We start from the raw sequence: 22178 nt of genomic DNA, 5'->3' as shown, positions 1-22178 counted from the left end.
TAAGGCTTTTCTAAAACTCAAAAGGGTTGGGGCTTGCCGTATATCTCTGGGGAGGGTGTTCCATAGCCAGGGAGCCACCACCGAGAAGGCCCTGTCCCTCGTTCCCACCAGCCGCGCCTGTGAGGCAGGCGGGACTGAGAGCAGGGCCTCTCCAGATGACCTCAGGGATCTTCCTGGCTCATAGGAGGAGATACGTTCGGACAAGTAGATTGGGCCAGAACCGTTTAGGGCTTTATAGGTCAAAACCAGCACTTTGAATTGGGCTCGGTAGCATATCGGCAACCAGTGGAGCTGGCTTAACAAGGGGGTAGTATGCTCCCTGTAAGCCGCCCCAGTTATTAGTCTGGCTGCCGCCCGTTGTACTAGTTGGAGCTTCCGGGCTGTCTTCAGAGGCAACCCCACGTAGAGAGCGTTGCAGTAGTCCAAACGGGATGTAACCAGAGCGTGGACCACCGTGGCCAAGTCAGACCTCCCAAGGAACGGGCGCAGCTGGCGCACAAGTCTTAGTTGTGCGAAGGCTCCCCTGGCCACCGCCGAGACCTGGGGTTCCAGGCTCAGCGATGAGTCCAGGAGAACCCCCAGACTGCGAACCTGCGTCTTCAGGGGGAGTGCGACCCCGTCCAGCACAGGCTGTAACCCTATTCCCTGTTCAGCCCTGCGACTGACCAGGAGGACCTCTGTCTTGTCTGGATTAAGTTTCAATTTGTTCGCCCTCATCCAGTCCGATACAGCGGCCAGACACCGGTTCAGGACCTGAACAGCCTCCTTAGTGACAGGTGGGAAGGAGTGACAGAGCTGGACATCATCTGCGTACAGATGACACCTCACCCCGAAACTCCGGATGATCTCTCCCAGCGGCTTCATGTAGATGTTAAACAACATGGGGGACAAACATGTTGTTTGTTAATCCACAAAAGTTAATGCTATAATAAACCAGCTAGTTTTCAAAGGTACTACATGACTCCTGGTTGTTTTTTAAGCAGCAAAGACCGCTGTAGTAAAAACTAGAGATTTCCTAAAGGTTACAAAGGTTTCTTAAAGGTTACACGTACAATAAGGGTACGTGTAAACACACATACAGACAACCAGTGATCACTTATCACAACTTGAAATGTTATAATGTCACATTGTCCTGCCAAGTGGAATTGATATCATATTTTTGTGCTGATCAGAAATCCAAGGAAAGAAGTCTTCATGTCCAGCCCTGCTGTCAGAGAACCTTTTAATGAGAAATGCTAGGGACTGTAACCAGAATGTTGTGTGGAGAAAATATTTTTCTCTGCTGAATATGGGCATAAATCATCATTTATCTTGTGCATTATCCTGTATTATTTTTAATACTATTTTTTATTTGTTTGTACGCATTTGAGGCTTTGAATGTTTGCCTTTTGTGTGTGTGTGTAAACTGTCCCAAGTCCCTTCAGGGAGAGAGGGCGGTCTTGAAATAAAGTATTATTATTATTATTATTATTATTATTATTATTATTATTATTATTATTATTATATATTATAATGAACAAAGGATTTCAAAAGTTTTTGCTCACATTTGAGTGTGATTTTGAGATTTTTTACAATCCTTTTCCCCCAATATTTTCCATATTTGGGAATTTTTGTGGAGATATTTCATGCTGTGGAATAAACTTTGCATTGAAAACAGTATATTTAGCCAAAAGCACAGTTTTCTGCACATATATTTTTTCTTACCAAAAAAGGAGAGGTGTTTTTTGACAAATGGTTTTTTTAAAAAACACAGTCCTGAAATTCAAAATCAATCATGATAACTGACTGTTTGTTAATGAGGGGTTTCAGTTTGATGAGATACCATATCTTATTAAGGATGAGTAAATTATAAGATACTCTTTATATATCTTGTTCTGAACCCTGGAGACCCATCTAATTGTAACTAGTAACATGAAGCCACTTTATCTTATTATAAGTGTCCCTTGTCTCTTCTTTATTCAGCTTCTCATCCTTAACATTGTCATAAGAACATATGGCTGAATCAAAGGCACATTTAGTCCAGCATTTGGTGGATAATTTTATGCTTCCCAGCCACTGATATGCAGAGACATACTGCCTCTGACAATAGAGGTAACATACCACCATCCTGACTAAGAACTACTGACAGCCCTTTCCTCATTTATTTGTCCAATCTCTCCTTAATGCCGTCCATGTTGGTAACCATCAATACACCTCATGGCAGCAAATTTCCCAATTTAATTGTGTGCTGTGTAGATAATGACTTCCTTCTATCTACTTTAAATATATCACCAAGTTCAGTGGAAGACCTGCAGTTGTACTAATGTATGGTTTCTCCTTATGTTCTTTCTCTCCACGATCAGTAATTACATGCACCACTGCTTCCCCATCCTTTTCTCTTCTGCCTTTCAAATTATGGTTGTCATTGTGTGCCTTCAAGTTATTTTTTTAACTTATGGTAACCATAATGTGAATCTATCACAGGTCTTTTTTGGTGAGATTTGTCCAGAGGACGTTTGCCTTTGCTTGCCCCTGGGGCTGAAAGGATATGACTTGTCCAGGGTTACTCAGTAATTTCCATGGCTGAGTGGGGTTTGAGCCCTGGTTTCAACAAGGTCACAGTTTAATGCTGCAATGACTGCACTCAGAACTAGAAAGCCTTAAATGCTTTTAAGATTTCATTAGAGAGAAGCTGTTTTAGTTCACTGAGAGTTTCTGTTGGTTTTTCTCCTTTTTCTAACTAATAACAATAATCATATTTGAATTGGCTAGGGTTATAATTCTGCCCAGTTTGAAGGCCCCACTCTATTTTAGGAAGAATATACACACAGTGGAATGGGTTTATCAGATGTAAGTAAAGGGCGGGGGATCTCAAAGACATTCTATGTGAAGAAGCTGAAGGTATTGGGTATATTTAACCTGGAGAAGATTGTTTGGGAATATCCTAGAGTTATCACAAAGACTGAGATAAAACTTTGTTTTCTAATGCTCCTAGAGATTAGGAACTAGACCTAATGCAAGACCAAGTGGAAGGTAGTTCTCCAGCTAATGACAGCTCTCTGCATGATTCACAGTAGATCTGTAAAGACTTTTGACTCCCAACTGTTTAATAAAAGCATCAACAAAATGACTTCCCACCCACCTCCTTTTGAAATTACACAGCTGAAGTGAGGACAGCATGGGGTAAACAGGGGTGGATTTTAGTATTAAGGGACTGTGAGTGCCATTCAGTTCAAGTACAGAAGAATTTATGATTTTAAAATCCTACTTTCACACCTTTGATCTAGTTGGCAGATACTGAGCTTCAGTCAGTTGAGCAATCCTTCAGGTGTATTCCTCTTTAGTAAAGTTTTAGTACAACTAGGTAATTACTTAGGCAAAGGTGGGAAGCATCTTTCAGACTGAGAGCTGAGTTCAATTTTAGAAAAGTTTTCAGGATACTGAATCTTAAGGGAGGGCAGGGCCACAGGAAAAAAATTATGACTAAAAATTGTTGTTCTGCACCTTCACTTTGACTCCGATTAAGATGATCCTATCATGGGTTTTCTTGGCAGGGTTTCTTCTAAGGAGGCTTGCCAATCTTTGCTCTAAGTCTTGGGAGTGTGGGTTGCCCAAGGCCAGTTTGCGGGTTCCCGTGGCTGAGCAGGAAGTTGAATGTTGGTCTCCCAGAGTCCTTGTCCAATGCTCAAACTGCTACATTATGGTGCATGGGGTCTTAAGATATCAGCATATTCTTTCTTAAAGCTCTTACTGCCAATATGATAACGTAGACATCAGGAGAGACCTTTTGATGCTTTCAGAAAGGGACTTTGGTAAATCATTAAATATTACGTCATAAAAAAGTGATATGACAGGAGAATCCAAGAGGGCCATAAACTTCAGAAGAAATAGATTTATCCTCAAGGTTTTCTACCTTGAATCATGGTGGGCTTCCTTTGCTGGAGGTCTTCAAAAAGTGTCCAGATTCTTAACGGTGTCCCTCTTGATTTTGTCGAACTCAGCTCCCAAGTATTCTGCACCATTCCCCATATTGTTGAGAGTTAAAGTTCACTGCATCTCTGATAGTGATGCTCCTAAGACATTCTTCAGATAATATCACGGAGCTGGAAAGAGTTTTGTATCCCATTTAGTCCAATTCCCACTTTGGGTCATTTAGGGATGAATGCATAAATTACAAAAAAAAACCATTCAGGATGAAGCAAAAAGCATCCAAATTAAGGTTTCCCTAATGAGTGCAATCATAGTTATTCAGGGCGATATTTCATGAAACATTGCTCTGAAAATGGAAGAAAGTTATTTTTCTTTAATTTGTGTACATCTGTCTCTCTGTGTCTCATCTCTTTCTTTAGGTACTTCCACTCCAGAACAGGATGAAAGATACTGAACGTTTCCCATTGGCACTCAACATTGGCATGGGGATTGTGATGACCTTGTACATCTCTCTGGCCACTCTTGGCTATATTCGCTTTGGAGATGAAATCAAAGGCAGCATCACATTGAATCTGCCGCAAGATCGGTGGTAAGTAAAGCACAGTTCTTAACAGTTCACTGTGGGTTCTAATAAGCTCTATATAAAAAAGTACATAATGAAATTTATTCATATAGCAGTAGGAGTAATGGCAGGCGATCAAGACTAATTTTTCAACCACAGGACACAATTAATATGGACAAATCTTGGCATGACAGAACCAGCTCTTTGCTAACTAGAGGAAAAATACCTGCTGAGTAGGTGACTGGATGCTGAATCACAAGCCCTGTTCAGTGATGATTCATATGCTGGCCAGGTTAGCAAGGGGAATGTCCTTTGCGTCATTACTTCACGTGGAGAATGGAGAACCTCTGCCATTTGTGGATGATCATAGTTGAGCTAGAGCTCTGAAAGATCCTCGGGTATCAAGTATCACTATGCATATCAGTAATGATTAAATAGATTTGTAGTTTTGTGTGATTTGGAGAGCAGGTTTGAATTCTGTGGTAAGACACAAAGGGAAAAGTGAATGTAGTCGTCCCTCTGTATCCATGGATTCTGCAGCCATGGATCCAACCAACCACAGCTTGAAAATATTCAGAAGAAAGCAAACCTTGATTTTGCCATGCGTTGAGTGTTTAGGCAAACGTTGCTGTAGTTTCCCACCATTTCACAGATTCCCAGACTTTCTCCAGCTTCTTTTTGAGTTTTATGCAAGGGATGCCATTTTGCTATGGCATTGTCTCACTGAAACTTGCTGAAATCTTACTTTAAGGAAGATGAAACAGTTCCCAGTGTGTTTTGCTGAGTTTAGCACTGCGATTCCTCAGTAAGGTTGACAATTCAGGATGGAATTAAATCTATTTTGCTACACTTAATGAGTTTTTCTAACTTTTCTAAAATGTGACTGTGTTTGCCAGTAAAGGACCTATCGGTAATTATATTTCTCTTCCTCCTCCTCCTCCTCCTTTTCTTAAGGTACAGCACAGCTTTCTATATATTCCCCACCTCCTTGCCCCAAATTGATAGTATAACCAAATCAAGCTGGAATGAAGAGATTAACAAAGAATGCTTCTAGTTCTTTAAAGACACAAATGACTTTTCTTCTTTTCTCTCTTCCCCCTCTCCCCAAAAGATTATTAAGAAAGATTGTTTTAACTTGCTTGGAAACAGCTAGCAAATTAAGAGTAAAATTAACATTTCTTAAAATAATTTCCTAATGTGAAGAACATTTTAATGCTTTTCAATGCTGGAAATTTGCTAACTCCATTAGAATGGGGAGGTTTTGGCTTTGAAGTCAACTTATACCTTAAGCTTTGAAGTTTACGAAGTAATTCCCTTTTCAGGTTAAGGATTTTAATGAGCTTCCTTCTGTTGCAAGGAGTCTTGGATTTACTGTAGTTTTATAATGGTGACCTCTGTTATGTGGTGGCACACCTTAAGAGCCATCGTTTGTTTGATTTTTGTTTCTTTTTATTTTTTCCCTATGATAATAATTTTGTTTAGATCTGTTTTTGCCCATGAAAGTCAGATTGTCTTAGGTGATCTGAGATCCTTTCTTTTTCTTGCTGGAAATGGCACTGGACCATATTGAGATCTGTCTGTCTATCTGTCTGTCTATCTATCTGTTTATCTCAGGGCTTTGAAAAGTTTTTTTTTCTTATTACAACTTGCAGAATATCCCAACATGTGGGCTTTTGGAATTTATAATTCAAAAAGTTTTTTTTTTAAATGTTGAACCTCTTTAGCCAATTGGGAAAATTGAATGGAAAATACTGACGTAGTTGGGTTGTTGAGAGTTTCCTGGCTGTATGGCCACGTTCCAGAAGCATTCTCTCCTGATATTTTGCCCACATCTATGGCAGGCATCCTTAGAGGTTGTGAGGTATGTTGGAAAGGAGGTTTATATATCTGTGGAAGGTCCAGGGTGGGAGAAAGAACTCTTGTCTGTTAATCTCTGAGGATACCTTCCATAGAGGTGGGCAAACCCTCAGGAGAGAATGCTTCTGGAACATGGCCAGACAGCCTGGAAAACTCACAGCAACTCAGTGATTCCAGCCATGAAAGCCTTTGCCAATACTTAGACGTTGTTTCTGATTGATTCCAGATTGGTATAGCTTGGTTTTGATATCCTGAATAACATCATAGCCATTCTTTAGATCCTGTGCTTTCAGTATATCAGATTCTGTATCACTGTAACCCAAATTATGTTATAAAAAAGCTGAATTCAGCAACTTACATAAATGTATGCCAATATACTTATCTTATAAGTAACTCTTCAATTTTTAATGCGTACTTTATTATTCTACTAGCAGTGTCACCTTTTGAGTACCTGCAAACTTTACACAGCCATTCTCTGGTTTCTGATTTTAAGTTGCAGCCCATACATTTTACAGTAATTTAGAAACTGATCTATTTTACAAAAGAAAACTTAGAATCACCTAATAGAAAACCTCTTTGTTAAAGTGGTGGACTGGTGTTTAGATGGAACACATTCTCCTGCAATGATGGTGATATTGCATCTTTTTAGACTTTCACCTCTGACCAATTGATTCGCTTATTCAGAAAATGCAACTGGATGTGCTGCCTGGGCAAAAAGGCATTTATTTTGCATGGTGGCGTATTGATTTTTATGCACGCTGAGCAAGCCTGAAGGCTCAACCAAGCCCCTGGAGGTCCGAGCCTTATTAGCCTCTCAATTAGACACAGTTGGGTGTACAGTCCTTTAATTTTTGAAATGGCATTCTTAGAGCCGGAGCAAAAAGAATAGATTCTGACATTATTCTCCTTATTAAATCTCTTCTGGAGAAATACCAGGGGTCGAAATGTGGTAGATGAGCAAAAAAGGTCAGCTTAGGTTTGCCTAATGAGTGCAATAGTCGTTATTCAGGGCAATATCCAATGGAAACATTGCTCTGAAAATGGAAGAAAGATCTTCTTTCCCATACTTGGTGATCTTCTTCTTAGTTGCTCTTTAATTTGTTTGATCTGTTTTCACTAACGATGGTTTAATTGATTTCTAAAGGTGCATCTACACTCAGCAGTTAGTGCACATTGCCATCACTTGAACTGCCATGGCTCAATGCTATGGGATCCTGAGATTTGCCGTTTGCTGAAGCACGTCTTCTTTGGCAGAGAAAGCTAAATACCTTGTAAAACTTCAAATGCCATGGTTCCACCAAAACATGGACTCCAGTGGGTCAAACTACATTAATTCAGTCACATAGATACATCCTCTCTTTTGTATACAGTGAATTTTAAAATCTGTTCACTTTAACTATTGCAAGCTGTCTTGAGTTCTAAACAGGGAACAAGCTGAGATGTGAATAAATATTTATATTTTGTGTGCTATTTCTTAAGTTTATTTTTATCCCACCTATCTCCCCATTAGTTTCTTTTATTTTATGGCATTGAATGTTTGCCACCTTTTGTCTGATAATCGTCCTGAATCCCCTCGGGGAGATAGGATGGGTTACAAATAAAGTTGTTATTGTTGTTGTTGTTATTATTATTATTATTATTATTATTATTATTATTATGACTTAAGGCAGATAACAACGACATGGCACCATGCAAAAGAATGTTGTACTCCAGGGCAGGAAACACCTCTGTACTTAACCACCACACTCCAGTCCAAGTTAAAACAGCAAAGCAGTTTATTGAAGAGGATATAAAAAGCAGTACAGCAAAAATGGTAAAAATGTCAAAGTCTAAATGTATAAAAAGGTCCATAAGATTGAAGGTACAACAATTGTTTCAAAATCCAAGACATCAAGAAATCCAGCATAGGATACAGCAAAGGCAGCATAAAAATCCAATGCAGAAATCCAGGAATAATCACTTATGCTTGAAAGCATGAAACTTGAAACTAGAAACCCCCAGCAGGCTAGCTAAGACTTGACCATGGATGTTGCTTCTCAAACTACAATGTCTTCCCTGGGAACCTGATAACGGCTATATGGCCAACAAGCACTGTGACTCTGTTGGGCAGCTCTGCGTTCACAAAAACCAAGTCTCCCATCTAGCTCATTAGTCTGTCCACCTGGAATTTCATCCTCTGAGGTCATCTCAGCCTCTGACCTTGCTTCTCTAGAGAAAGGCTTCTCAACAATATCTGGGCCCCTTGGAATGTGGCCTTCACTAACTACTAGAGATAGAGACACCTCAGTTTTAAGACTTAAAATCTCCTACTGGCTCACAGGCCCAGAAATCCGATGATCTCCTTCCTCAGTGATATCAGGTGCAGGCACAATCAAGGGCTGAACTACAACAAATAATTTAAAAACAAGCCATTTAAAAATGTGTCATGAGTGTAAACTTTAAAATACAATAAAATACATTTAAAAATACATTTGAAAACGAGACATCCCTATAAAACCACAGCATATAACAACAATATCAAAAACACAGCTTCATGTTAGGACTTCAGAACCATTTCCAAGTCAGAGAGGTTTTCTAGCTATCCTTTGATGTGGAGCAGTGGTTCTCAACCTGTGGGTCCCCAGATGTTTTGGCCCTCAACTCCCAGAAATCCTAACAGCTGGTAAATTGGCTGGGATTTCTGGGAGTTGTAGGCCAAAACACCTGGGGACCCACAGATTGAGAACCACTGATATAGAGGAACATTCAAAGCAGACCTTCAAAACTAAATTTTTTATATAAAGTAATTCCTTTCACATACTTTATTATGGTGTTTAAAATTTATTTGTTACCCATATTCATCGTAGTTAAAAAAAACTCATTAGATTTCTGTTACAGTAGTTTCTTTTTGGGAGATTTAAAAAAAAATCTGCAAAATATCCTTTAAAATTACTCCTAAAAGTAATTAGAAAGTGTTACATACTACAGTAAAGTAATTCTGTTCACATTTGTTATTTTTTAAGATGTGGATTTATTATATCTCATGACCAAAAAAGTAACTTGTTAAGAGGAACTGTTTTACTTGTAACTTGTTCCTTCCAAGCTGTACATTAGATATATGATGTCTATCCCTTTGCTGGAAAACCGCTAGCGTTTGATATCTGTGTTATTTTGGCTCCAGATGAATCTTTAGCTCATAAGGTTCATGCAGAGAGTGAAGTACATACTCCCAAGCTTTTTGTAAGCATACTTTCAATTTTCACATCTTATACAAGAAATCTGACTCAAACCCTTGAAGGTACAGAGCCTCTTGCACAGTGACAGCCCTTTGATATCACTTTAATGACTCCGCCATTTGTAGTCCTAGGAGGTACCAAAAATTCTTTGCTGGAGTGCTTTAATGATGTCTTTTATTAACCTCTCAATGAGAAGCAGCAAAGTGTATTCTGCCCTTTTAATTGACATGGCATTGTTAGAGCCAGGATCCCATACAGTGTAGCCTTGGCAGTTAAATCATAGAGTCATAGCATTCTAGAAAAATTAATGTTGAAAACACAGGAAAATCTTCAAAAGATGTCAGCAGTTGAACATGATGTATGGCTAAAGGTAAAGTTTAGGAATTTACTTTTTAAGTGTGTGTACTGTAAAATCTATGGTATGAATGGTGCCCAAAGTAAGAATGAGAATCCCATCGGGTTGCTCCAGCATTTCATTATATTCATCCTTTATTATATTCATGCCATATAGGATACTATTTTTTAATAACTTGTATTTTTAATCCAGGTTGAGTATCCCATATCGGAAATGCTTGGAACTAGAAGAGCTTTGGATTGTAGGGTTTTGGATTTTTTTCCTTGGATTTTGGAATACCTGTATTTGCAATATATGTACATAACATAATATTTTGAAGATAGGACCAGTTTGTGCACACAAAATTCATTTATGCACCATATACATTCTATTCACATAGGGTGAAGGTAATTTTATACACAATATTTTAAATACTTTTGTGACTCAAAGTTTGTGTACATGGAATCCTCAGGAAATGAAGGTATCACAGTCTCAGTTGCCCACATGTACAGTTTCAGATTTTAGAATATTTTGTGTTTTGGAATTCCGTATAAGGGATGCTCAACCTGTAATACTATTTTAATAATAGAGGCATGTATACAATATTTTGATCAATGTTTATCTTGCCCATATGGCTTTTTGCAGGTTGTACCAACTGGTCAAGATTCTCTATTCCTTTGGGATCTTTGTGACCTATTCAATTCAATTCTACGTTCCGGCTGAGATCCTCATTCCATGTGTTGCCGCTAGAGTGCAGCAGAAGCTGACACTGGTCTGTGAGTTTGCACTGAGGGCATTTTTGGTCTGCTTAACATGTAAGTAAAGGCATTGAGCTTTTGACATTCCCTTAACAAAGCTTGGCAAGTGGGTTAACGGTACTGTTTGAAAAGTAGCTGAATTTTAGCAGGCATTTTTGGACATTTTAAAGTTTTGTAAAATAAATACTATTTAAACTGATTGTATGTGCATGGACTACTCAAGAAATGTAAGGATTCATATGATTTGCAAATATCTTTTGGGTTTTTTTGCATGCCATAGGCTGATTTGTCATCTGTGATCCATATGTTGCAATCTATAAGATGGTTCTGTGTTCCAGTTAGTTAGTTTTAAATTTATCTTGTATGTTAGTTTCTCCTTGAATACAGGGATAAAGTTATAGAAATGGGCTCTGGCTCTGTGTGCATACTGGGAGCTGTATCCTTCCAGGTCATGCCATGGGTATCTGAGACTGCTTTGTATAGAGACCTTTATGAACCATAAAATTCCAGCTTCAAGCTTTCTCAGAAGGCTCTGTGTACAGAGTTCCACACAAGAAGTCCTACCATTCTTAGGTGTCTAAAATAATGTTTGGGTAACATAACAATAATAATAACATAACAATTAATATCATGTTAGGGATGGTATCCACTATGCCCTTTCGGTGCATTTTGCCTCTTCAAAAGATGTCATGAAGAGGGATAGTATGGATGTACGTTAGCTGAAATGAGTCTCTTTGATGTATGTGTATCACCTTTTATGCTCAGAGGCTTGCCTGATTATTCTCTTCTTAAAGTCAGAAACCATTGTAAACATGCTGGGCTAGCTTATAGCAGTGCCTATTATTAACTTTGGCTGTTGTGCCAGCTTTGCCCCTTCCTCCATTACCATCCAAACTCCCAACTTTCAACACCGCCATTGCTTCTTTGGTGGAAGGTATTGCAGTATTAGTGCTTAGGAGGGATGTCCAAAACGGCAGAAATCTGTTCTGTTTTCATTCTGTTTTTGGGTGTCCCGCTCGGTTCTCTTTTTGGGAAGATTCCTGGAAATTAGAAGGAGGGCTATTTGGATTTGTAATTCTGGATCTGGTGTTCCATTTCGGGAAGCATCTTACCAAAAACAAAACCGGGGGGGGGGGCAGTAGAGATGTCCGCTTATAATTTTTTTCTGATTTCATAAAAGCTGGCATCATAGCTGAAGTTAACAATAGGCACCTCTGTAGATATTTTAATTACATGTTAATGATATTATTTTAGATATTTGTGCTTACATTGTATTTGTCATAAATTTATAAAATGCCTCGAATTTAGTTTGAAGAAAATACGGCAATGCCCAAGTTACGAAGACCCGACATATCAATGTTTCCTAGTTACGAGTGCCCCCAGGGGGCAGCCAATGCACTCCCTCCCCACTCACCAGCCACCCGTGTTTCAGGGGCCACATTTTCCTCCCGATAGAAAAGATGAGTCAAGTCATGTCAATGTTATTGATATACCATACCATCTCCCTGTGGGGACTTGGGGCAGCTTACAACATAAACAACAGCTATTCGATGCCATACAATACACAGTAAAAATACAAAGACAAAATAAATTAAATGCAGATAATTAAAATGATAATTTATCTTAACTAAACATGAAAAGAAATCAATAAAACACACATGACAGCAACAATTAAAAGGATATTAAAAACCTAATCGGTAGATTAAAATCATAACTGACATTAAGGTCCTGTCCATAAACCATTCATTGTGTGGCAGCCAGATATTCAAGTGTTTCCATAAGCCTGGGAACATAAGTAAGTTTTTAATTCTTTTCTGAAAGAGGAGAGTGTTAGGGCCATTTTAAGCTCCTTTGGGAGAGAGTTCCAAAGGTGGTGGACGACTGCAGAAAAGGCCCTCTTTCTCATCCCCACCAACCAGGTTTGGGATGGAGGTGGGACTGAGAGGAGGGCCTCGCTTGATGAACACAGTGTCCAGATAGGTTCATATGAGAGGCGGGTGGTCAGGTAGTCTGAAACAAAACCGTTTACAGCTTCAAAGGTAATGACCAGCACTTTAAATTTCACCCAGTAGCAAACTAGGAGCCAGTTAGTAACCTGGTTGCAGATCTCTAGACCAGCTGAAGCTTCCGAGCGCTCTTTAAAGGCAGCCTCACAAAGAGCGCATTGCAGTAGTCCAGACGAGATTTAACTAAGGTGTGCACTACTGTGACCAGTAGGCATCTCAAGGTACGGGCACAGACTTAACGACTGACCAGGAGTACCTCTGTCTTGCCTGAATTAATTTAAATCTATTTGACCTCATCCAGTCCATTACTGTTGACCGACACCGGTTCAGGACCAGAATGGCATCCTTGACATTTGGTGGAAAGGAGTAATAGAGTTGGGTGTTGTCTGCATAAATGTGACACCGAACTCCAAATCTCCAGATGATCTCTCCCAGTTTTTTCATGTAGATGTTGCATAGCATGGGTGACAGAATGGAACCCCAAGGGACCCCACAGGCCACAGGCCAGGGGGTCGAACAGGAGTCACCCAGCACCACCTTCTGCGTTTGATCCTCCCGGAAGGAACGAATAAAGAAACAAATCGGTTAACCTGAGCTATAATTGTTTTTAGCTTGTTAGAAACCAAAGATTCCTGGCCTTATTTTTTTTATGACAATTGGAAAAAGAGATGTCAGTTTCTACAAATTTCCTTAGACCTTTGGTAGCTGTTTAGTGGACTCTAAGACCAAGAAGAGAAAGAATTAGGTGACATATTTTCTCCTTTTAACCCAACTAAATTGAACCAGATAGAGGTCAAGGTTGTAAACTTCACTCTTTTTGGAATTAGTAGATGGAAAGTTTTCGACTGAACTTTGGGTACAAAGTTGGACTGAAATAGCCAAGAGCTGTGTCTTGAGAAGGACAAAATGTATTTGCTTTCTTGACAAGTTGCAAACGTTTCTTTGAGAGTGACGTAGACATTTGACGCAGGTACCATCCTCAATTATCAATTAGTCTCAGTTGGAGATTATTGGAGGAAGAAGTGCGAAACCAAAACAATAGCTTAAGGTTTCAAATGGCTTTTAAATATCCAACAAATTAAATTTGATTTCCAGTTGGGCTTTGGAAATGTGGTTGAACTTGTAAAAGGTTACATCTTAAATTGAGTTGGTTTTAATGTACTGGGCAGGAAACGTGCTTTAAATTGCTGATCAATTAAATAAAGGTTGCTATCGAACAGATTTCAGTGGCTTTGTAATATCAGTGATTTGACTTCCTATTTAATTTGAAGAAGTTCAGATTTTTTTCCATCTGGTCCTCTACACTGGTGAGTCAGAGGAAGGGAGAAAATGTTCTAAAGGATTTCTTAGCCACAAAGAAAATATGAATAAGTTTTGTGCAATATGTAAAAAACAAGAGGGAGAAGAAAGCCAATATGGATAGGAGGTATTGGAAACGCACACCGTGCCCTGGCTGATTTTTATTGGCCACACTGCTTCTAGTAGACATGACCAAGAAACTGAACTACCATAAAGCAATATCAGCATAGAAGACATGAAAAAAACCCTCCTCTTCCTTCCTTCCTAAAGGAAAATATATTCTGCTATGAACTGTAATGAACTCTTTCTTGCAAGAGCTTGCTTTGGTATCTTCCTGCACTGTAGAGATCCACCATAGTTGCTGCCAACTTCAGGTTGCTGTGGCAAAAACAGCTGCTGCCAAATTAGTGTGTATTAATGTGAAATTATTTGGGATCCAAATGGGTATGTGTACATGTTCATCTCAGTCGTTAGATGTTGTTTATCCTTGATGTGTAACCAAATAGGAGTTTCAGTAGGCACTATTGAAATTACATAATGTAAATATTGATGTACTGTATAGGTCTTAAAATTTTAGTCAAAAAGTAGACCGCAAAAGCCTGGATTGACTTCTACATGGGTCAGTGTGAGCACCCTAAACTTCACTGGGTTGGCCAAATGCTTGATCACTATCTCCCAAAGCAGTTGTTAGCTTAAGAATGGAAAGCAGAATGTTGGTGTACAGCAAAAGAGATTTGAAGATGGATTTAAAGCTAACCTAAAAAATGTGGAATAAACACTGAGAATTGGGAAACCCTTGCTCTCGAACATTTTAACTGGAGGTTAGCTGTTGCCAACAGTGCTATTGATTTTGAAGAGACACTAGTTAAGGGGAGAAATGTGCCAGAGGAAAGTGCACCAAGCAAAACCTTGTTATGATCACCTTCCATCTGGAAATGTATGTCCTCACTGTGAAAGACCACGTGGATCCAGAATGGGTCTCTACAGTCACTTACAGACCTACCACCAAGACTCTAATCTTGGAAGACAATCATACTCTGCCACGAGTACTGTACCTTAACTCTTATAAAAAAAGAAAACATTTCCTTCTCTGAGTAGAGTGGTGAAAAGCAAACTCAAGAGAATGAAAAAGTTAGCACTGAGCCCCTCTAGTCATCCTACTGTAGTGCCACATCTGTCCTTTTTAATGCTGAGGGCGGTTGCAGAGGTGGCCAAAGGTAGTGCACTTTCTCTGTTCTGTAGAATGACTTTCAATTTATCCATGAGTCACATCAAAATGCATTCTTTTGGCCCCCAAACCTACCCTTGACTTCTACAAATATGTATAAATGTCAGTTGCTTGGTAGCAAAGATTACTTTGGCTTTTCACAATACTTGGTGGGAACTTTGAACCTGTGTTATATAATGGAACATCTCTCTAGGTTTTCAAGCAGCAAGACTATACTTTAATCTTACCTGGAAATCCTTAATAGAATATCCTTGCTATTCTTTCCCTAAAGTACTAATCAGACCTGCCCTGATTCTACTTAGTATCAGAAATAAAAAGAGTGGGCATTTTCAGGGTTACATCATTGTATAACAGTACTTCTCTGAAGATGTCATTTTCAGCAAGCTTCAGTCATGTTTTCAGTGACAAGCTGTAATCAACCCTTTGGAGAGAAGGTCTTATTGGACACCTTCCCCAACCGTTTGACGTGAAACTACTTCGGTTATTATGCAATGTAACTAGATTATGTCGTGCATATCTGTCAAGATGGTTTTGTGGCTAGCACTTGATTAAGAGTGGTCATGAGGAGAGAGCTCTTCATTTGATTCATTTGCCGGCAGATGAACCAGAACATATAAAGAGCCTCTCCAAACCAGCAGTGATGTAACCTAAGTTCAGGCATGACATAAGAACCTTTCTGTACATTGTTTTCCCCCCAAAAGATCAAAGACAGATCAAGGGCAGCTTCAGCATATTAAATATAATATACCTGAAATCTCACTCTTTGGTAAATATTGAATGGAAGTGGATGTATTTTTCATACATTTTATAATAGTAATTCTCTAAACAGAAAGTAAAACAATACATTGTTTAAAACTGTGGTTGAATTAGCTGTAGTTTGACAGATCAAATACAGCATGGTCTGTTAATTGTGGACCTTGAATTGCTGATCTTAGAGTGGATAGCTTTGGGCTTAAAAGAACCATGTTTGGGATAAGGCAGCTGAAAATACTTTCCCAGCCTGAATTTGAGGGCTGTTTATTCAGCTGCCATGATCTGCTTGATTTGTGTCACTAATGGACAAAACTAGGGCTTGGACAATGCACATTTCTGAACTATACACTCCAGAACCTCTCAGACAGTATAGTCTATCTAGTTGGCGAGTCCAAAACAGTAATAGAACAATTTTGTGATGGTAGGGTTTGTACATAGGACATTCCTGGGAGAGCATATCTTTGTCCCAAGCCTTGTTGGACTTGATGGCCCTTGTGGTCCCTTCCAAGTCTATGATTCTTGTCATGGCCCCATGATGCTCCTTAAGTTTCCAGGCGTATTGGTAAGTACGTGTGCCTGCTGTGAAACACACTTAAAGCAAATAATATCCATGTACTTGGTAGGGGGAATTTCTTATTAAACATGGTAACCCATTCTACTGGATCAGAAATGCACACTGTATGTATTTTGCCCTAGTAACACACTAGAGGGTGCCAGAAGATGTTTTAATTCCTCACTCTAAATATCTGAAGATCTCAGAAAATCCATTGCTTGCGATGGTTGGCTGGTGTTCCTGCAGTCTGCCGTTTTTGGCTACTGTGGAGCTTGGTACATTTGCTCTTTGGATGCAGCTCAGCGTGCTTTGATTTCTGAATTCAGACACTGAAGCCTTTATCTCTGGAGCGGTTTGATTGACAGCTAGGGAAGTGTTTCAGTGAAATCTAACTGGAAAAGATCCTAAATGGGGAAGGGAAAACAAAATCTATAATCTAGCTGGATGTTTATAACAGCTGTAGAGTTGCTGGTCATGGCCAAGTAAAGAATCAGATGTCAATTAGGGGTGTGGATTTGGAAGTGAAAGATAAGCCCTCACTTAATTTAGCATAATATTACAATGCATCAGTTTTTTAATGCAGATAATGTTGTGTTCTATCTCCTTCCTTCTTTCTTAAAGTAGAGTCAAGGTTTGCTCTGTTCAACCTTTGCTAACTAAGGTCTTATGTGGTGCATATATGCAGTGCCGGTTCAATATGGAGGCCAATGAAGCCCCCGCTTGGAGCGCAGGTCCCCAGGGGCGCCATTGAGCGCCCCCCCCCCCCCGCGGGGACCACTGGCTCCGTCGACGGCTAATGCGATAGGCCTCAGTTGAAGCCTTCCATGTTCGGCAGCGGTAGGCATGGCTTTTTCTTCCCTTCTTTCTCCTCTCTCCCCCCCCTCTCTCTCTCTCTCTCTCCAAACTCTGAGGCCTGGATCCGCCCTCCTGGGCCTTCTCCCGGCCTCCGAGGCCTGGATCCACCCAACGGGGCCTTCTCCCGGCCTCCAGGCCCTTCGCTCGCCCTCAGGGGCCTGTGGCAGGCATCCTCAGAGGTTTTGAGGTCTGTTGGAAGCTAAGTAAGTGGGGTTTATATATCTGTAGAAGGTCCAGAGTGGGAGAAAGAAGTTGGATGGCCATCTATAGGGAATTGTATCTCCTTGCCTGGGAGTCTGCTTATCTACTTATCTGGTGCTTTTTTAAAGCAGAGGCTGGATGGCCATCTATTGGGAGGATTCTAATTGTATCTCCTTGCCTGGGAGTATGCTTATCTGCTTATCTGGTGCTTTTTTTAAAGCAGAGGCTGGATGGCCATCTATTGGGAGGGTTCTAATTGTATCTCCTTGCCTGGGAGTATGCTTATCTGCTTATCTGGTGCTTTTTTTAAAGCAGAGGCTGGATGGCCATCTATTGGGAGGGTTCTAATTGTATCTCCTTGCCTGGGAGTATGCTTATCTCTTATCTGGTGCTTTTTTTAAAGCAGAGGCTGGATGGCCATCTATTGGGAGGGGTCTAATTGTATCTCCCTGCCTGGGAGTATGCTTATCTGCTTATCTGGTGCTTTTTTTAAAGCAGAGGCTGGATGGCCATCTATTGGGAGGGTTCTAATTGTATCTCCTTGCCTGGGAGTATGCTTATCTCTTATCTGGTGCTTTTTTTAAAGCAGAGGCTGGATGGCCATCTATTGGGAGGGGTCTAATTGTATCTCCCTGCCTGGGAGTATGCTTATCTGCTTATCTGGTGCTTTTTTTAAAGCAGAGGCTGGATGGCCATCTATTGGGAGGGTTCTAATTGTATCTCCTTGCCTGGGAGTATGCTTATCTGCTTATCTGGTGCTTTTTTTAAAGCAGAGGCTGGATGGCCATCTATTGGGAGGGGTCTAATTGTATCTCCTTGCCTGGGAGTCTGCTTATCTGCTTATCTGGTGCTTTTTTTTTAAAGCAGAGGCTGGATGGCCATCTATTGGGAGGGTTCTAATTGTATCTCCTTGCCTGGGAGTCTGTTTATCTGCTTATCTGGTGCTTTTTTAAAGCAGAGGCTGGATGACCATCTATTGGGAGGGGTCTAATTGTATCTCCTTGCCTGGGAGTGTGCTTATCTGCTTATCTGGTGCTTTTTTTTTAAAGCAGAGGCTGGATGGCCATCTATTGGGAGGGTTCTAATTGTATCTCCTTGCCTGGGAGTCTGCTTATCTGCTTATCTGGTGCTTTTTTAAAGCAGAGGCTGGATGGCCATCTATTGGGAGGGGTCTAATTGTATCTCCTTGCCTGGGAGTCTGCTTATCTGCTTATCTGGTGCTTTTTTTTAAAGCAGAGGCTGGATGGCCATCTATTGGGAGGGTTCTAATTGTATCTCCTTGCCTGGGAGTCTGTTTATCTGCTTATCTGGTGCTTTTTTAAAGCAGAGGCTGGATGGCCATCTATTGGGAGGGTTCTAATTGTATCTCCTTGCCTGGGAGTCTGCTTATCTGCTTATCTGGTGCTATTTTAAAGCAGAGGCTGGATGGCCATCTATTGGGAGGATTCTAATTGTATCTCCTTGCCTGGGAGTATGCTTATCTGCTTATCTGGTGCTTTTTTTTTAAAGCAGAGGCTGGATGGCCATCTATTGGGAGGGTTCTAATTGTATCTCCTTGCCTGGGAGTCTCCTTATTTGCTCATCTGGTGTTTTTTTAAAGCAGAGGCTGGATGGCCATCTATTGGGAGGGTTCTAATTGTATCTCCTTGCCTGGGAGTCTGAGGAAATTTCCTTCCCTGGTGCTTTTTTAAAGCAGAGGCTGGATGGCCATCTATTGGGAGGATTCTAATTGTATCTCCTTGCCTGGGAGTATGCTTATCTGCTTATCTGGTGCTTTTTTTAAAGCAGAGGCTGGATGGCCATCTATTGGGAGGGTTCTAATTGTATCTCCTTGCCTGGGAGTATGCTTATCTGCTTATCTGGTGCTTTTTTTGAAGCAGAGGCTGGATGGCCATCTATTGGGAGGGGTCTAATTGTATCTCCTTGCCTGGGAGTCTGCTTATCTGCTTATCTGGTGCTTTTTTTTTAAAGCAGAGGCTGGATGGCCATCTATTGGGAGGGTTCTAATTGTATCTCCTTGCCTGGGAGTCTGTTTATCTGCTTATCTGGTGCTTTTTTAAAGCAGAGGCTGGATGGCCATCTATTGGGAGGGTTCTAATTGTATCTCCTTGCCTGGGAGTCTGTTTATCTGCTTATCTGGTGCTTTTTTAAAGCAGAGGCTGGATGGCCATCTATTGGGAGGGGTCTAATTGTATCTCCTTGCCTGGGAGTCTGTTTATCTGCTTATCTGGTGCTATTTTAAAGCAGAGGCTGGATGACCATCTATTGGGAGGGGTCTAATTGTATCTCCTTGCCTGGGAGTGTGCTTATCTGCTTATCTGGTGCTTTTTTTTTAAAGCAGAGGCTGGATGGCCATCTATTGGGAGGGTTCTAATTGTATCTCCTTGCCTGGGAGTCTGCTTATCTGCTTATCTGGTGCTTTTTTAAAGCAGATGCTGGATGGCCATCTATTGGGAGGGGTCTAATTGTATCTCCTTGCCTGGGAGTCTGCTTATCTGCTTATCTGGTGCTTTTTTTTAAAGCAGAGGCTGGATGGCCATCTATTGGGAGGGTTCTAATTGTATCTCCTTGCCTGGGAGTCTGTTTATCTGCTTATCTGGTGCTTTTTTAAAGCAGAGGCTGGATGGCCATCTATTGGGAGGGTTCTAATTGTATCTCCTTGCCTGGGAGTCTGCTTATCTGCTTATCTGGTGCTATTTTAAAGCAGAGGCTGGATGGCCCTCTATTGGGAGGATTCTAATTGTATCTCCTTGCCTGGGAGTCTGCTTATCTGCTTATCTGGTGCTTTTTTTTAAAGCAGAGGCTGGATGGCCATCTATTGGGAGGGTTCTAATTGTATCTCCTTGCCTGGGAGTCTCCTTATTTGCTCATCTGGTGTTTTTTTTAAAGCAGAGGCTGGATGGCCATCTATTGGGAGGGTTCTAATTGTATCTCCTTGCCTTGGAGTCTGAGGAAATTTCCTTCCCTGGTGCTTTTTTAAAGCAGAGGCTGGATGGCCATCTATTGGGAGGATTCTAATTGTATCTCCTTGCCTGGGAGTATTCTTATCTGTTTATCTGGTGCTTTTTTAAAGCAGAGGCTGGATGGCCATCTATTGGGAGGGTTCTAATTGTATCTCCTTGCTTGGGAATCTGGGGAAGTTTGCTTATCTGGTGTTTTTTTAAAGCAGAGGCTGGATGGCCATCTGTCGGGAGGGTTTTAATTGTATCTCCTTGCCTGGGAGTCTGCTTATCTGCCTATCTGGTGCTTTTTTAAAGCAGAGGCTGGATAGTCATCTGTTAGGACAGGTCCTTTTTTCTCTCTCAAGTCTCTCCTCTTTTTTTCTTTCAAGTCATCCTGCATAAAGGTAACTATCATGTCTCCAGTGGGTTAGTGAAATGATGTCCTTTTGGATTGAAAAAATATTTTCAAGCTATTGATGGTTGAATATGTGGGTACAGAGTTGGTTCAGATAACTTCATATAGCTTTATCAAACCACTTCTTCTTCTTCTTCTTTTAAAATATTTATTCAGGTTTTACATATATATGATAAAAGAAACATGGCAATGCCAAAAGACAAAAGAAAAAGAGAAAAAATAAAAAGGGGGAAAATGTAAAAATAAAATAAAATCAAAAAATAAAGTTCCCTACTTCTGGTCTGTAGGATTCAGGAAGAAAGGCAAGTGGGGTTTATTTATCTGTGGAATAATGTCCAGGGTGGGAGAAAGAGTTCTTGTCTGTTTGAGGCAAGTGTGAATGTAGCAATACAGTAGAGTCTCACTTATCCAACATAAACAGGCCGGCAGAAGCTTGGATAAGCGAATATCTTGGATAATAAGGAGGGATTAAGGAAAAGCCTATTAAAAATCAATTTAGGTTATGATTTTACAAATTAAGCACCAAAACATCATGTTATACAACAAATTTGACAGAAAAAAGTAGTTCAATACGCAGTAATGCTATGTAGTAATTACTGTATTTACGAATTTAGCACCAAAATATCACGATATATTGAAAACATTGACTACAAAAATGTGTTGGATAATCCAGAACGTTGGATAAGTGAGACTCTGCTATACTTTTATTTTTGAGCTATTCGGTTTTTTTGGGGGGTGGCAAAATTCGGGGGGGGGGATGGCAAAATTCGGGAGGGGGCACCAAAATTCTGTTCGCTTACACTTGAAAATTATCTAGGGCCGGCTCTGCATATATGATGCAATAAAGAACTGAATGGCTGAAGGTTTCCCCTCGATAAGGAAATGCACACAGAGAGTAAAGGTTGAGGGTAACTTTTAACTCTGAGAATGAGATACCTGAAAATTGTAGTTGTGTCTGGTCCCTTTATCTCTTCTTCAGTATTCCTCTCAGCACTGAGCTGTTTGGCAGTGGAACTCTGCCCTGGACTGTGGTGGAGACTCCTTCTATGGAGGCTTTTAAGCAGAGGCTGAATGGCCATCTGTCGGGGGTGCTTTGAGTGTGATTTTCCTCCTTCTTGGCAGGGTCTCTTCCAACTCTATGATTCTAATGCTGGTATGGTTTCCCTGTCATAATTAGCCAAGATATGGCAGGAATCTCATACTCTCCAACTGCCTTGATTTGATAGCAATAGTCCGTATTAATTCTCTATCCTGTTACTTTGTCAACTGTTTTGAAATGTTTCCCTCTCCT

General features: G+C 40.4%; 1 protein-coding gene across 2 annotated transcripts in view; it reads left to right on the top strand.

Annotated features, from left to right (window-relative positions):
• slc36a4 (solute carrier family 36 member 4) overlaps positions 1–22178 on the top strand; it is a 167180-nt gene that overhangs the window by 64918 nt on the left and 80084 nt on the right. For both annotated transcript variants that reach the window (XM_062974537.1, XM_062974538.1), the window contains exons 9-10: positions 4329–4498; positions 10523–10692. In XM_062974537.1, coding sequence (XP_062830607.1) covers positions 4329–4498; positions 10523–10692 — 340 coding nt within the window. The remainder of the gene's footprint in view (positions 1–4328; positions 4499–10522; positions 10693–22178) is intronic.

The sequence above is a fragment of the Anolis carolinensis genome, chromosome 3 (assembly GCF_035594765.1).
Source record: "Anolis carolinensis isolate JA03-04 chromosome 3, rAnoCar3.1.pri, whole genome shotgun sequence".
NCBI lineage: Eukaryota > Metazoa > Chordata > Lepidosauria > Squamata > Dactyloidae > Anolis > Anolis carolinensis.
The sequence above is the reverse complement of the archived record's forward strand: the minus strand, read 5'-3'. Positions and strand labels throughout refer to the sequence as shown.